The sequence below is a fragment of the Hesperophylax consimilis genome, chromosome 23, assembly GCF_061612785.1.
Source record: "Hesperophylax consimilis isolate HC1 chromosome 23, BYU_Hcon_1.0, whole genome shotgun sequence".
Lineage (NCBI taxonomy): Eukaryota > Metazoa > Arthropoda > Insecta > Trichoptera > Limnephilidae > Hesperophylax > Hesperophylax consimilis.
In genome coordinates, this window is record NC_142858.1 from 16,799,335 (window position 1) to 16,813,682 (window position 14,348).

General features: G+C 33.3%; 1 protein-coding gene across 1 annotated transcript; it reads left to right on the forward strand.

Moving 5' to 3' along the window:
- The first annotated feature begins 3,352 nt into the window (after nt 1–3,352).
- On the forward strand, nt 3,353–11,902 carry LOC149412379 (putative serine protease K12H4.7). The gene is made up of 9 exons (XM_089646196.1): nt 3,353–3,728; nt 5,635–5,819; nt 7,061–7,296; nt 7,707–7,842; nt 8,108–8,255; nt 8,414–8,582; nt 8,710–8,842; nt 9,862–10,031; nt 11,304–11,902. The coding sequence occupies exons 1-9, from the start codon at nt 3,507–3,509 to the stop codon at nt 11,417–11,419; spliced, it is 1,515 nt and encodes a 504-aa protein (XP_089502322.1). The 5' UTR covers nt 3,353–3,506; the 3' UTR covers nt 11,420–11,902.
- The last annotated feature ends 2,446 nt before the right edge of the window (nt 11,903–14,348 follow it).

Genomic DNA, 14,348 nt, shown 5'->3' on the forward strand with positions numbered 1-14,348 from the left:
AATTCCTGTATCGAGACGCACTGTGGGTAGTTGTGTTGGTATTATGTTTTCCTCATCTTCATGTTTGCTGATTTCTTCATCTACGTATCTTTTTGATTTCGTTGATTTTTTTTTTATTTTCTTATCTATATGTTTGTTGATTTCCACATCTTCTCGTTTGTTGACTATATGTTGTGTTGGTGTTATTACGTAATTTTATGATTTCTCCATCTTCATGTTTACTTAGCCGTGTGATGTGGTTTTCAAAATTGTTTTTTTTAATTTATTTGAAATTTGATTCTGGATTTAGCGAGATCAGTTGTTCCTATGTCTAAAGTGAAGGTCACCGTAGAACTACCTGGTTATAAAGAAAATCAATCATTTTATATATGGTCACCATCGCTGTGACCTCTAAAACGAAACAGTCCACTCAAAAGAAAACCCCAAAAAAACAGAAAGAAAAGAAAACGATACCAAAGTAATACTTTTTACGTGATAGACGTAAATAATCCTAACTACCCGGAGCAAGTGAAACTATGGGATCCATGCAGGAGGAACTTTTAAAAGAAAGTTTGGAAGCTACAAATTGTGAGATCTGTTGTTGTCACAACAAATAAAGCCATTTCAAGAAACACTTACATAGATACATAGGTATTCGCATTTGTTTAAAGAAAGCTGTCATACAAAAGGAAACAGGATGAGAAGAAGAAAGAATCGACAGTGTTTCAGAGATTTTGGCTATTGGGGTGTCATAACTTAACGCCAACGCCATTTAGAATAATTTAGTAAGCAATTAAGTAGGCATTTTACTGAATGCATTTTGAAATCAAGTTCAAATGCACAAAATGTACTTTATTTGGGAAAATAACAAACTAAATAAGTATTCTATTATAGTTTTTTTTTAATTTTGGTTTAATTTAACAAGGAAGACCATGAGGAGACTAATTTCCCTCAGGGACAATGTCATATTTAGGGATGCTATGTTGTGGGTCTTTTTGAGGAGAAGGAGTAAAGTTGTTGTAGAAGGTGCAGCAAAACAGACAGTGCAGTTTCAAGGGCTATTTAACTAACTATTTTAATAATCGCCCGGATTGCCGGCAATTAAAAAAAACTTTAGAAATGGAGTAAAATAACACATCTGCCCTGATGATGGACACTGCAATGCTGTCCGAAATGTTGGCTAAAGAAGGAGTTAGCGCAACACGGCATAATACCCCAAAAACAAATAACAAAAATTTAGAAATGGAGTTTATTTTATTTTATGACTTATTATGATTTATTCGCGACACATGTTACATTCAACCAATATTTTTGACATTAGGTCAACTCTTTTCTTTGACTTGACAATAAGGTTTCCAAATCCGCTACCAAAAGGAGAATGATAGATATGGAATGCAGTTGGTTAATAAAAAAGAAAATATCGATGATGGGTCTTTCTTCCCCTCCTTCGAATGCATCATTTTCAAATTAAATCAAATTATCTCACTGTAAAAAACTTGTAAGTAACTTTATAAGCGTTCTTATTTGATTTAGAAGCAACCATTTATTTGTTATCCTATTTAAAACAAAGAGTTTTTCTCTTACTATTAAGGAAACAAAATCAGGGGTGTAGTTTATTCTCAGCTGTTAAGAGGTTATAATAATATTATAAACAACAACTCGCCGTAAACAGTTCACAGTACCTACTCTTGGTTTCGGTAACTACTGTGCCTTTTTACATAAATTTTGTTTACGATTATGTCGGACTTTGGAATATGTACACATACAGCTAAAAAACCAAATATATTTAATATTTAAAAATATATATTTTTTGTTTATTATAATATTCACAAAAGTTCATGGTACCTAATACCTATTAATTTATTTAACTAACGAGATAAAGCGTAAGATCATCTGGATCTGAACTAGTGATGGGCAGGATCGAAACACTTACATGATCGAAACATCAAAATTCGAGTGATTAATTGATTTAATCGCTCGTACTTCAGGGGGAATTGTAGCTGCGGACAGAGGCATATTTTTACCGGATGGGGAGAGGGGGGGGGGGGTACATAGCAAAGCATGGTACATTGGTATGGCAACCTTTTGGTAGGTAAGTATTGCATTTGTCAAAATGGGCTAAACCAGTGTCTTCATACTGGCAATGATGTTTATTGTTTACTGGCAGCAGTAATGATGGTAATATTATTATAATTATGTGAATGACTACGAATTTTAAATCCTTTCACACGACGTTAAATTTATAATACCTACATTTAAACTGAATAAATAATACAAATAAGTTTCGTACCTACTTCCAATTATAATAAAATACTATGTACTTGAATATTTCTACTGGAGGCTTGAAATCTTATCACGTTTTTAATTATTCCGTGAAGTCATTCTTCAACAGATGAATTATTTAAAATATTACAGCCCCACCGACATAAAAAACTGGACACTAAAATAATGTCGAATATAATATTGACATAAAGGGCCGATCGCATTTTTCACATAAATTACATTCAACTTTAAGATTTTTTGTGGAGCGCCCTCAAGGTGATTTTTCACAAAAAACGGCACAAAATGATAAATTTATGTCTTTTAATAACCCTCCTAACTTATAACTCAGAATACCATTTTTTACATATACGAAATGTACGGACGTCGCAAATCCCAACCAAAAATAGAATGAATTGTTTTCTACTAGCTTCTTCGGTTGGTAAATAATATCACAATTAAACATTTGACAATTAGCATAGAATAATTGCGTAATCCCACTTCCCAGTGGATTTCAAATCATATTAGGTAGTACCGGGTAGTACGTAACACAATGTACCACGGGAAAAATATTTCGTTCTACGATCTCATTTGTGAATTCATCAAGCAATCCGAAATATTTTTGATATTTCTCGGAGTTTGTAATCTATTTACGTTTTCAAGTGAATTCTGACCAATGATGTGATGGCTGTGGTTTCAAATGATTTTCTAAATGATTGTCTTGAACTGTGTGATGATTTTTGACATTATCGATTCCTTGTTCGATGTCGTTTCAAAACGATTGTCTCTGACTGTTTGATGATTTTTGACAGAATCGATTTATTTATGAAAATGAATCGAAATATTTCGAGGAACAAAAAGAACGAGTAAATCATCGATTGTGTCCATCGCTAATCTGGACTTCGGGAGTTCTCGTTTTCTTCAAGTCCAATCTTCAGTTGATTGTTATTGTCTATGTCTGAAATTTATCTATGTTTACAAAAGCAAAAACGACCGTTATCAAATGACATCAAATTTTAACCTTTAGCATTTGACCGATTTGACCACATTTGACGTTTGACCTGCAACTGTATTCCGATGTAATTTTCCGCAATTAGGTATCTCGTGCCCGGTGCATTCAATCCAATGCCTTTGCCTGCATCGATCGTCAAAACGCCTGCCGTTTGATTTAGTTCATTTGTTCATTCCGTTACCGACATTACCTCGGCTGCCTTCGTGGGGAGCGCACTGATTTATCTAGCCAACTTGTTGATTCAGTTTGTTATTTTATGGTAATCCGCACACAAACCATCATGTTTACCAATTTTGTTTTAACGGTGCTGTCTCTCTTTGTGTTGGTAAACTTAAGCCACGAAACAACCTTTTCGCGAAAACGTATCAATAGACTTGGTGCACCTCCTCTGCCTGATGGCACTGAACTTCCCAAAGAAGAGTGGATTCAGCAACCCGTTGACAACTTCAACAAGTCAGATAAAAGAATGTGGTCACAGGTATTTATTTATATTTTTGGTAATTATTTCCCTAACCGCCTCACTTTTAGGCACAGATTATAGAAATTACAATTGGTTTCAACAATTACTTCAAGAAACAATTATTTGCAAGCACAAAGTAGTTTATTATGTTCTTAGTTTGGGTTAATTTAGTAATTTATGCATATTCAGATTGGAATGAAACTTTCGTAACTGTCTGAAGCTGCACCATAGGGATTGTTTTACAAGGTAAATTTAGAACTTTGATTAAATATAAATGGAAGTAAAATGCATCTTTTACCATCAATCCTGATGTAAATCATTGTTTCTTGAAGTAATTAAGTTGAAATTAAGTGCAGTTTCCGGTAAAATTTCGATCGCGCTGGCCTCGCTTATTATGAATATTTTTTAGATAAAACCTTTAGATTCACCTTAATTACTGTACGACACAACTTTTAACCTTCGGGGAGGTGGAAAATATTGCAATAAAAATTTCAATTACGTAAAATTAAAATTAGCTTTCGTTTTGTGAAACGAGACCGTCCATTTTCAAACTTTACTGTCAAATGTAATTTTGTTTTGTTGGTATTTCTGTTACTATAGGACGAAACGAACGGCTAGAAGTGGCTAGAAACATAATCGCGCGGGCGTTTTTTTTAATGTTAAAAAATTCCGTCAAATTAGTATTTACCTAATATGCATGCATTGTGTGCGTTGTGATTGAATTTTATTAGCTGGATTTTATTTTTTTACGTTCAAATTTTATTTAAGTAAACTATTTCTGCGATGTTGAGCGGCTACGCTAAGTTTTTGTAACATGGTTTATGGTGAAAAAGAAAATGCCCCTTTTATACCGCCTGCTCGCGTCAATGCAAGAAAAACATCCCAGTTTTCAATTAGTTTAGCGGCTACGCTAGGTTTGTGTAACATGGTTTGTGATTCAAAAGAAAGTGTCCCTTTTATACCGCCTGCTCGCGTCAAGGCAAGAAAAACATCCCAGTTTTAAAATAGTTTAGCGGCTACGCTAGGTTTGTGTAACATGGTTTTTGAGATATATATATATATCTATATAAAATATATATCTATATCTATAAAACTACAACAAACCTAGCGTAGCCGCTAAACTAATTGAAAACTGGGATGTTTTTCTTGCCCTGACGCGAGCAGGCGGTATTAAGGGGACACTTTCTTTTGAATCACAAACCATGTTACACAAACCTAGCGTAGCCGCTAAACTACTTGAAAACTGGGATGTTTTTCTTGCCTTGACGCGAGCAGGCGCTATAAAAGGGGCACTTTCTTTTGTATTACAAACTTAGCGTAGCCGCTCAACATCGCAGATATAGTTTACTTAAATAAAATTTGAACGTAAAAAAATAAAATCCAGCTAATAAATTTCAATCACAACGCACATAATGCATGCATATTAGGTAAATACTAATTTGACGGAATTTTTTAACATTAAAAAAAACGCCCGCGCGATTGTCTCTAGCTACTTCTAGCCGTTCGTTTTGCCTATAGTAACAGAAATACCAACAAAACAAAATGACATCTGACAATAAACAAATAAAAGTTTGAAAATGGACGGTCTCGTTTCACAAAACGAAAGCTAATTTTAGTTTTACGTAATTGAAATTTTTATTGCAATATTTTCCACCTCCCCGAAGGTTAAAAGTTGTGTCGTACAGTAATTAAGGTGAATCTAAAGGTTTTATCTAAAAAATATTCATAATAAGCGAGGCCAGCGCGATCGAAATTTTACCCAGTTTCCATATACTGTGACTTTTAAAAGTGCGGCGGTTATAGAAATATTTTAAAATTGAAATTCAGTTGACCGTACTTAACTCTTATGTATTATGACTTATGTCGCAGAAGCAGACTGCGAGTATCTGATGAATCTATGTATTAAATTCCATATTTCTTTCAGCGCTATTTCACGAACAAACAATATTTCATTCGCAACCCCGACACTGTCTTTCTGATGATCGGAGGGGAAGGTGAAATTACAGCTAAGTGGATGGTAGCAGGATCCTGGATTGAATATGCTAAGGAATACAAAGCTCTGTGCTTCCAACTAGAGCATCGGTTTTATGGGAAAAGCCACCCCACGCCGTAAGGATTATTTATTAATATTATTTTTAAATACATATAAAACCATTACAAATAGAAGAAAGAAACCTACACATTCTAAATAGTGAAAAATACCTGGGCCTACATATTGTCAAACATCTGACCTTTAACTCTTTGCACGCAGCCGTATCAACTGTTGTTACGGCAAAAAGTCCATGCTCACATGCGGCTGTATCAACAGTTGATACGGAAACTTTGAATGCCGATATTCCAGGACTCTTTCGTCATAAATGTTTTTCCCGCTCACGTAGACATTTATAGAACTATCACAATGTTGACATCTACAAGAATTTCTCAAAAATAAAATTGTATTTCATAAAAAAACATTGATAATCAAGTGCGCCTCTTTGCGCCTTCGAGTACCATAGTTTACAATTTTGTCTACGGATGGCGTTGGTACTAGTTTGTTATCTGCTACGATTCGAATTGGCGGAGATGAGATCTAATCTTAGTCTTGTCATGTACGGTACAGGAGGAAACCATCTGTTTCTTAGATTGCCTTGGAAAGTGGTGGGCAACAAAAGTAGCTTGATTCGTCAATTGTTATTTTGGTTTTTTGTCACGTTTTTCCTATATACCTTGTCTCATGTAGACGTTAATCCTGGAAGTTGTCAATTATCTTCATTATACAGGGTGTATCGGCACTAACCCGACAAACTTTAACCAGCTATTCCTTAGCACATTTGGAGTAAAAAATGTTATGGGCTCTTGCTGTCCGGTAGCATTTTTTTTCAATTAAAAACAAAAAAATTTAAAATTTCCACACTACATCACTGTCATTGGCATTGCGTTTCGTGTTCAACAGCTGTTATAAGCAAGTATGTCAAAAAGCGTCTTCGCTCTTTCGCACACACTAAATAATAATAGTTAAAAATGAGACGAATGGTGCCGTGCCATTTCGTTGTGATTGTAAGTGTGCGCCAATATAGGTACACACGTGCATTATTCAACGGAATTCGAATAAAATATTTGCCAGATGGGTTTTCAAACTTTGACAAAGGATAAAACAGTGGTGACATATGGTGAAAATATGAATAATAAATTTTTTATTAAAAAAAAACGTTACCGGACAGCAAAGTGCACATAAGATATTTACTCCAAATATGCTAAGGAATAGCTGGTTAAAGTTTGTCGGGTACGTGCCGATACACCCTGTATGTATAAATATTATAATAAAATTTATTACAACAAAATATTTATGACTGAATTTTTTCTTCTTTTAGTGACATGGGCGTAAAGAATCTGAGATACTTGACTTCCGATCAAGCTCTAGAAGACCTTGCTAATTTCATTAAGAAGATGAATACAATGTATGAGTTATCGCCGCACGTCAAGTGGGTTGTGTTTGGCGGGTCGTATCCCGGTTCGCTGGCAGCATGGATGCGTTTGAAGCATCCGGAGTTGGTACATGCTGCCATTTCCTCTAGTGGACCTCTCCTCGCCAAGGCTGATTTCATGGGTGAGATACCACCCATGATACATCATCATTAATTATTATATCATCATTGTTCATCGTCATTGCACATCAACACTTCGCAGCATTAGCGTTCACCAAAACAGATATCATATTCTATATTGCATAAATTACGTCTCGCTAGCGATCTAAGTTTGTTTTCTTTCTCATCGACATTCTACGATAGGATGACAAAAACTGCAGATAACAAAATGTTGTAGTATTTTTGTTTTGGCATAATATATTACAGGTTATACGTTATACCTAAATATTTACAAATAAGTACATTACCACAATATTAGTACATTATCACTACATTAAAATGCCAGTTGAGTGAAGATTAAATTCTTCCTTTTGTCTAATGTTTAACCTGAAATGCTTTTCCACTTTATTTAACCCTTTATTTTCTTGCTTAGAATATTACAGCGTGGTAGTGGATTCCCTAAGAACAAGCAGTGATGATTGCGTGGATGAAATTCGGTCTGGCACTCAACAGCTGGGTGTTTTCATGAAGCATATGATTGGTCAGAGGAAAATAGATACTAAATTCAGGTAATTATGTTAATAGGTTATATTAACCATTATATAATATATAATTCGGGTCTTTTCGAAACCCGCCTTAATAAATCCTTCCTATTCCTATAGCCCCTAGTTCCCCTGCCTTTACACTGTGCAGACAGGGGCTTCCTTGCAAAGTATCACATAAAAAAATTATGTATTAACATATTCTATCAATCTTTTTGAACTGGGAGAACAAGAGAATGTTTGAAATTATTTTTGATTATATTTTTGAGAAATTTTCATTTTTTATTTACAGCTTGTGTGATCCTATTGAAAAAGCGAGCAATCTCGATATTGCAAGTCTCTATGAAACCTTGGCAAGTAATTTTGCTGGTGTCGTACAATACAATAAAGATAATAGGATTGGCGGACCAACGAAAGTCTCCAATATTACTATTGATGTGGTAAGGACGTTATTTATTACAATAATATTCAGTTTAAATGTTTGCTGTTGTCTTCTACGAAACTAATGAATCTATCAGATAAAGGACATTAATGATGTCAAATCAATTTATGAATTAATTATTTAAATATATAAATATACATATATGTTTGTTTCCAGGTATGCCGATTGATGACTGACAACTCGGCCGGTAGCTCCTTGGATCGATTGGCCAATGTCAACGCCATGCTCCTGGAAGCTAACAACGAAACTTGCCTCGACTATAACTATAATAAAATGATTAAAGAGTTTCGCAACGTTTCTTGGTCTGCCACAGGTGCTGAGGGTGGTAAGATATATCTATATGTATTACATCAAAGTGTATAACATTTTAAGAAATCCATTTGGCTTTCATGGATCAATCTTCAATTTTAATATGAAATATAGGTATATTTATTTTCATTGTTTTTTCTTAGGTCGCCAATGGATGTACCAAACTTGTAATGAGTTTGGGTTCTACCAAACTTCAGGAGGCGAGCCAGAAATTTTCTCTAATCTATTCCCATTAGAATTTTTTACCCAGCAATGTGTTGATATATTCGGCCCCAAGTAAGTAACCTTTTGCTTTTTTGTCTTACATTTAATATTTGTACTTTTTACAATAGAAATTCAATCATTATGTGTTTTGCAGTGTTATAGCGGGGGTTTAGGATCACACAGGATATCACAGGATATGGACTTTTATAAATTCTTGAATGTTTTTGATAATTTTTAGATTTATTTATTTATTTTATTTATTTATTTATTTATTGTTTATTTGCAAAAACAGTATGAACCAGAACATTGCAATATCGATAATTAACATTTACAAAAAAGTGAATAACAAATAGGTACATTTACAAGTGGGACAAAGAAAAAATTTCAAATTTAGATTTACAATTTTAAGTATTGAATAATAATATTTCACGTTTAAATACGTTGTAGGACATGTGGAAAATATCCACATTTCCTGCGAGGCAGTTAATTAACCTAGTGATTCTTCCCAAGGGCATCACCATTGGTAAGTTAGTTCTGCACCTAGGAAGAATCAAAAGCCTGTGTTGGCGGCCTCGCGCGAAATTATCCGGGACATAAAATCCTATTTTAGCCAGAATGTCTGGTATTGATACTAAACCGTTTAGTAGCTTATACGCCATCAGGAGTAATGCAACATCCCTTCTGGAACTAAGGCTGCATATACCCAGCATTCCCGAGATAAATGCTGTTGGAAACAGCCATGGGTAATAACCAAACTCTCTCATGTAGAGGTATCGTAAAAACTTTTTTTGTATCTTCTCGACCATTAGTACATAGACAGTGTCCTCTGGCCCCCATACCTGAGATCCATTCTCGAGAATGCTACGCACTAAGCTAAAGTAAAGCAGCCTTATTACTGCAAGGTTGGTCAAGTCTTTCGAATTGTGTATGACAAAACCCAACATCTTAAGGAAGGTTGTTAAATAACAAGGCTTTGTTTGATAATAATCAAGATCTTTGTTTGTTCCATGCTTAGGCATTATAATGAAAGGTTATGTAATTCTATTATGCATTGAAAATCATTTGGAATGATATGTATTTTCTTTTTGCAGATTTAATGCAAACTACTTAAATGACGCCATTGATAAGACTAATGCCAAATACGGCGCCTTGGATATTGAAGCGTCTCGGATAGTGTATGTCCATGGAAGCATTGATCCTTGGCATATTCTGGGGTTAACTGAAACCACTGAGAATAACTCGCCCGCTATTTACATAAAAGGTAAACATAACATTTTATTTAGAACAGTACAAGTGTCTCTACCTTGTTGAATATACATCTTATTTGGATTATTATTATACACAGTTAAAGAAATATAAATACTTCACTTTCTAACAACATAAATATAGCTATACAATATGAATACACATGACAATATATTTTTTACATAATATAACAATAATACATCATATCTTTACAGTTATTCTACATTAGAGGTCATTACAATTTTTTTCACTTAACTTAAGATTGAACAGTTTTTTTTAAATGTATTTATTTTCATAAATGTTGTGTTTGTGTGTATTAGTCCATTATGTATTTTGTAGATTAAAATCAAATATTGTATTTATATATTTTTCCAATTTTCAATGTAAATTAAATTAAATGTTTGGCTTAGCCACTTAATGCTAGGGTTTTTTGTATAAAAAGTGTTTTAAAAAAAATCATGTTAAATAAAATGATGCATTAATACATACACGAAAATGTGAAAACAATAAAGTAAAAACGAAATAAGCAGCTCAAAAACACAACCGATCTCTGAGGCAAACTGCAGGCAAATTCAAACTGCGTAAAATACATCGCTAACTTTGGACGAGCCTTTCTCGTGTTGGCTAAAAATAAAATGCTGCGAGTCGAAACCGCCGAGTGTCACTCGGGCAAGCAGAAATTGGAACGCATTTAGCGCGCAACCATGACTCGTTCAATAGCATTAAGCGGTTAATGTATAAAGGATTAAAGATGTATGATGAAATGCCTGAAAGTCTGAAGAATGAATGTATTTAAAAAAAATTGTTTACTGCGAAAATATAATTTTGTAGATAATGAAATGTAACCATGTACCTAGTATTAGTTTATATACGTAAAATGTTATATGAACTAACTCAATATACAATAAATACATAAAAAGTTGATTTCTTGGTATAGTTTTTTCGTGGGGGTATCTGGGTTATGATTGAAGAGTTTTATAAAACTTTATTCTGTATTATTCGTAAATCGTTTAAACTAAGGTATTAACCCCTCTTTACTTCTGTTGGTAGAAGATAAGCTGTTCTACCAAATACACCAAATATTACAATAATTGAATAATTTATAATTTTCACCGATTTCCTGTTGGGTATTAAATAATTGCTTACCACTTATTGCTCCATTGTAACTTATCCTCTTTCCCATAAATAGCGCTTGTATCTTAAGGAGATGTTTCAACAGAACTCTCAGCGACAGTGGTATGCCAACATTTCCTCTGTATCAGAATTAAAAGGGGGTTGTATATTCCAGGAACTGCTCACTGCGCCAATATGTACCCAGCCCGTGATGAAGACATTCCACACCTTAAGGCTGCCCGCGTCATGGTCGCCGGGACTTTGGGTATCTGGCTGCAAGAGGATAAATGAGGCCTATCTGTCTTCATTAAGACCGGTGTTCTGATCCCACTGCTGACTTACATAGTTTCCATTATTACGCTAACAAACTCGGTTGGCATTCTTATCAACCCCGTCACCAAGTTTTCTACTACTGCTCCCGGGTTGATCACTTATATATTGTATCAAACTGATTGGTTATAACTAAGCTATCACGGACAAACCTGTGACCCTAGATTACCGAACTTTATCTGATTTATGTAAGTAATAAAATTATTTGGAAATCGACTTAGCTATAATTAATTATTGATTATTTTATATTGAAATATTTTAAGGGAAATGTTATATTTGCAATGGCTTGTTTTATTGACAGTGGTTGTGGAATTTATCAAATGCGGTTAATTTAGGTAATATTACGTAATATATAATGCTATATAATATATACGTGGTTTATATAATGCTCTCTGTATTTCAACATCTAATAAGCGAATTTACACATAATATAACTACACATGTACTCACCTAAATTGGTAGTTTCATTTCTTAAAATTACTATCTTTTTTGTTTCCATAAATCATTTTGAAGTTTTGAGTTACGATAATGTGTGCGCAAATATTAATTATGATCATTTTATTAAATTAGTGAAATTTGTAATTGTATGTTTTAAACGTAGAAATAAAGTTGAATTGCGCAGGTTTTGAATTTGGTTAAATATGTAACGGTTTTTAGTGATTGAATTTTATATTATGTATTTGGTCTTAAAATAGAATCATACATTAGCAATTTTCAGTCCTTCCCTCTGCAATAAATTCTCTTCCACACAATCTTTTTACCTCTTTCGTGTCCTGTCATCTGGATTCATTCTTTCTTGATGGACTAAAAATTATTGTTTAAAAGTGTTATCTAGACATTCACCTCGAAGGTCAAATAATAATATTACTGTCCTTCTATAATTTATGCGGAATGTCACGTTGTGCGCTTTTCTACAACATCATTTACTTTTATTTTGGTTATTACTCAATTTCCTACATACATTATATAATTTAATTAAAATATCACGCTTCTCTTTTACATGCTGGCGTAGAGAAGCGGAATGTACAATTTGAATATACAAAATTACTATTTATTTTATTTTAATTTTCTTATGCAGTTGCTTTGTTATTTTGCATTCACCTTTATTATTTTGGCGAGCGTCATAAATCATTATTACGAAGTGTACTGTATTCAGTCAAAGGCGTGCCAGCAAGTATTTGAATGCAGTATGTGCTTTTGTTTTTGGATAGAATTGTAAAGAAAAAGGAGAAAAGAGGCAATCCACACTGGGAACATTAGATAAACTAATGAGGTAAGAATATAAACACACCATCGACATCTTCACATACACTTTAACCACTCGAGTTCTCGTGTCAATTACTGGATTATGAGTTCAGTGATTGGTGTTCGAGTTGGATATTTCTAGCTCTTATTTAAAAAAAGTCATGCCTTTGAATTTTAATATGGATATATATAAACTGATTATAGTGCTATATAGCCAATGAATTCACCCATATTTTACCGTTTATCCTATGTTTGTTGAATATAAAAAATAAAATATTTAAAAAATGAAAATGCGCAAATTCTGTGAGTCAAAAATGGCATATTATGGTGTGCGATCACTCAAGACATTTTGCAAACTCAGCATAATATTCCGAAAATCACTCAAGTTGTTAACAATAATAAAAACAGTCAATACATAAAGTGTGCAAAGTGAAAATAATGATGACAACTACTAAGGTATCAAAGGTAAGAAAACAGAAAGTGAACAGATTTTGGGTCAAACCAATACAAAATTATTTATTTTGTTTATCCAGGCCAAATTAGAATTTTTTTGAGAATTATTGATGGCGAGACTTGAAATACTTTACTGCAAATTATAGATAGTTGCTTTTACCTTCTGACAACGGAACCGTCACCATTGTGACTTGCATAACAATAAAATAAATCTTCTACTGATGATTCAGTAGCTGATGTTGATGTTGAGAAATATCCAACACAACTTTGTAACTGTCAAAATTACATCCAGAGAGATATTGATTCAGTCCCCAGTTGCTTCAGATAAGAATCACAATGTCTATAACTCTTTATCCATACATTTAACTTCTTTACTTACTTACTAAATTGTTCAGTTTCCTTAGACATAGGTCAGATGTCACAAATTAATATGCCATAATATTAAATAAATAATTACTGTGCTGTTAGCAAACCTGACAGAAATCTGGAGTTGATAAAAAATGATCTTCGTCACACAGGATTAACAAATGCTGTAGAAATGCTACGCTATGCTAAATGATAGATGATTTAATAACAAATTATTATAAGCATTAATTCCTTGCCTGAAATATCCATACGAATCGAAAATATCTCCCAAGTATAAAAGATAATAATTTTTTATCCTTTGTGCTATGCACCTTGTCTTATAAACATTAGTTTATTATAAATAAAAAAAAAAAAAGGATTTCATGATACTTGCTTTGAAAAAAAACATTTGTTTCAATATAAGCTACTCTGGGAAAACCACTAATTTTATTAAGTTACTATTTTAACACATTACCGATATTATACACATTACCTGATAAGACGGAAACATTTACAAGAACATTGTATTGTAAAACACAAGAAGTAATTAAGAAATTACAGTCAGAAAGCACGCGGTGCGCAGAACATAAGTTGAATATCGTCGCATTAATTCGTAGAATGCGTAACTCCCAAATGTAAAATTTTACAGGAGGCACAAAAAACCTCGTAGTGAAAAAAAATGAAAGACGGCTTATTCTTTTTATTTATGTTTCGAACATATAATATATTTGGAAATTTATTTTCAATCATTAAACTTTTGTAAGTTAAGGCTTTCTATTTCAAATCGGAGTTAGGAAGTTTACGTAAAAACCGAGAATGGAGATACGCATTTTACAAAAGATACATA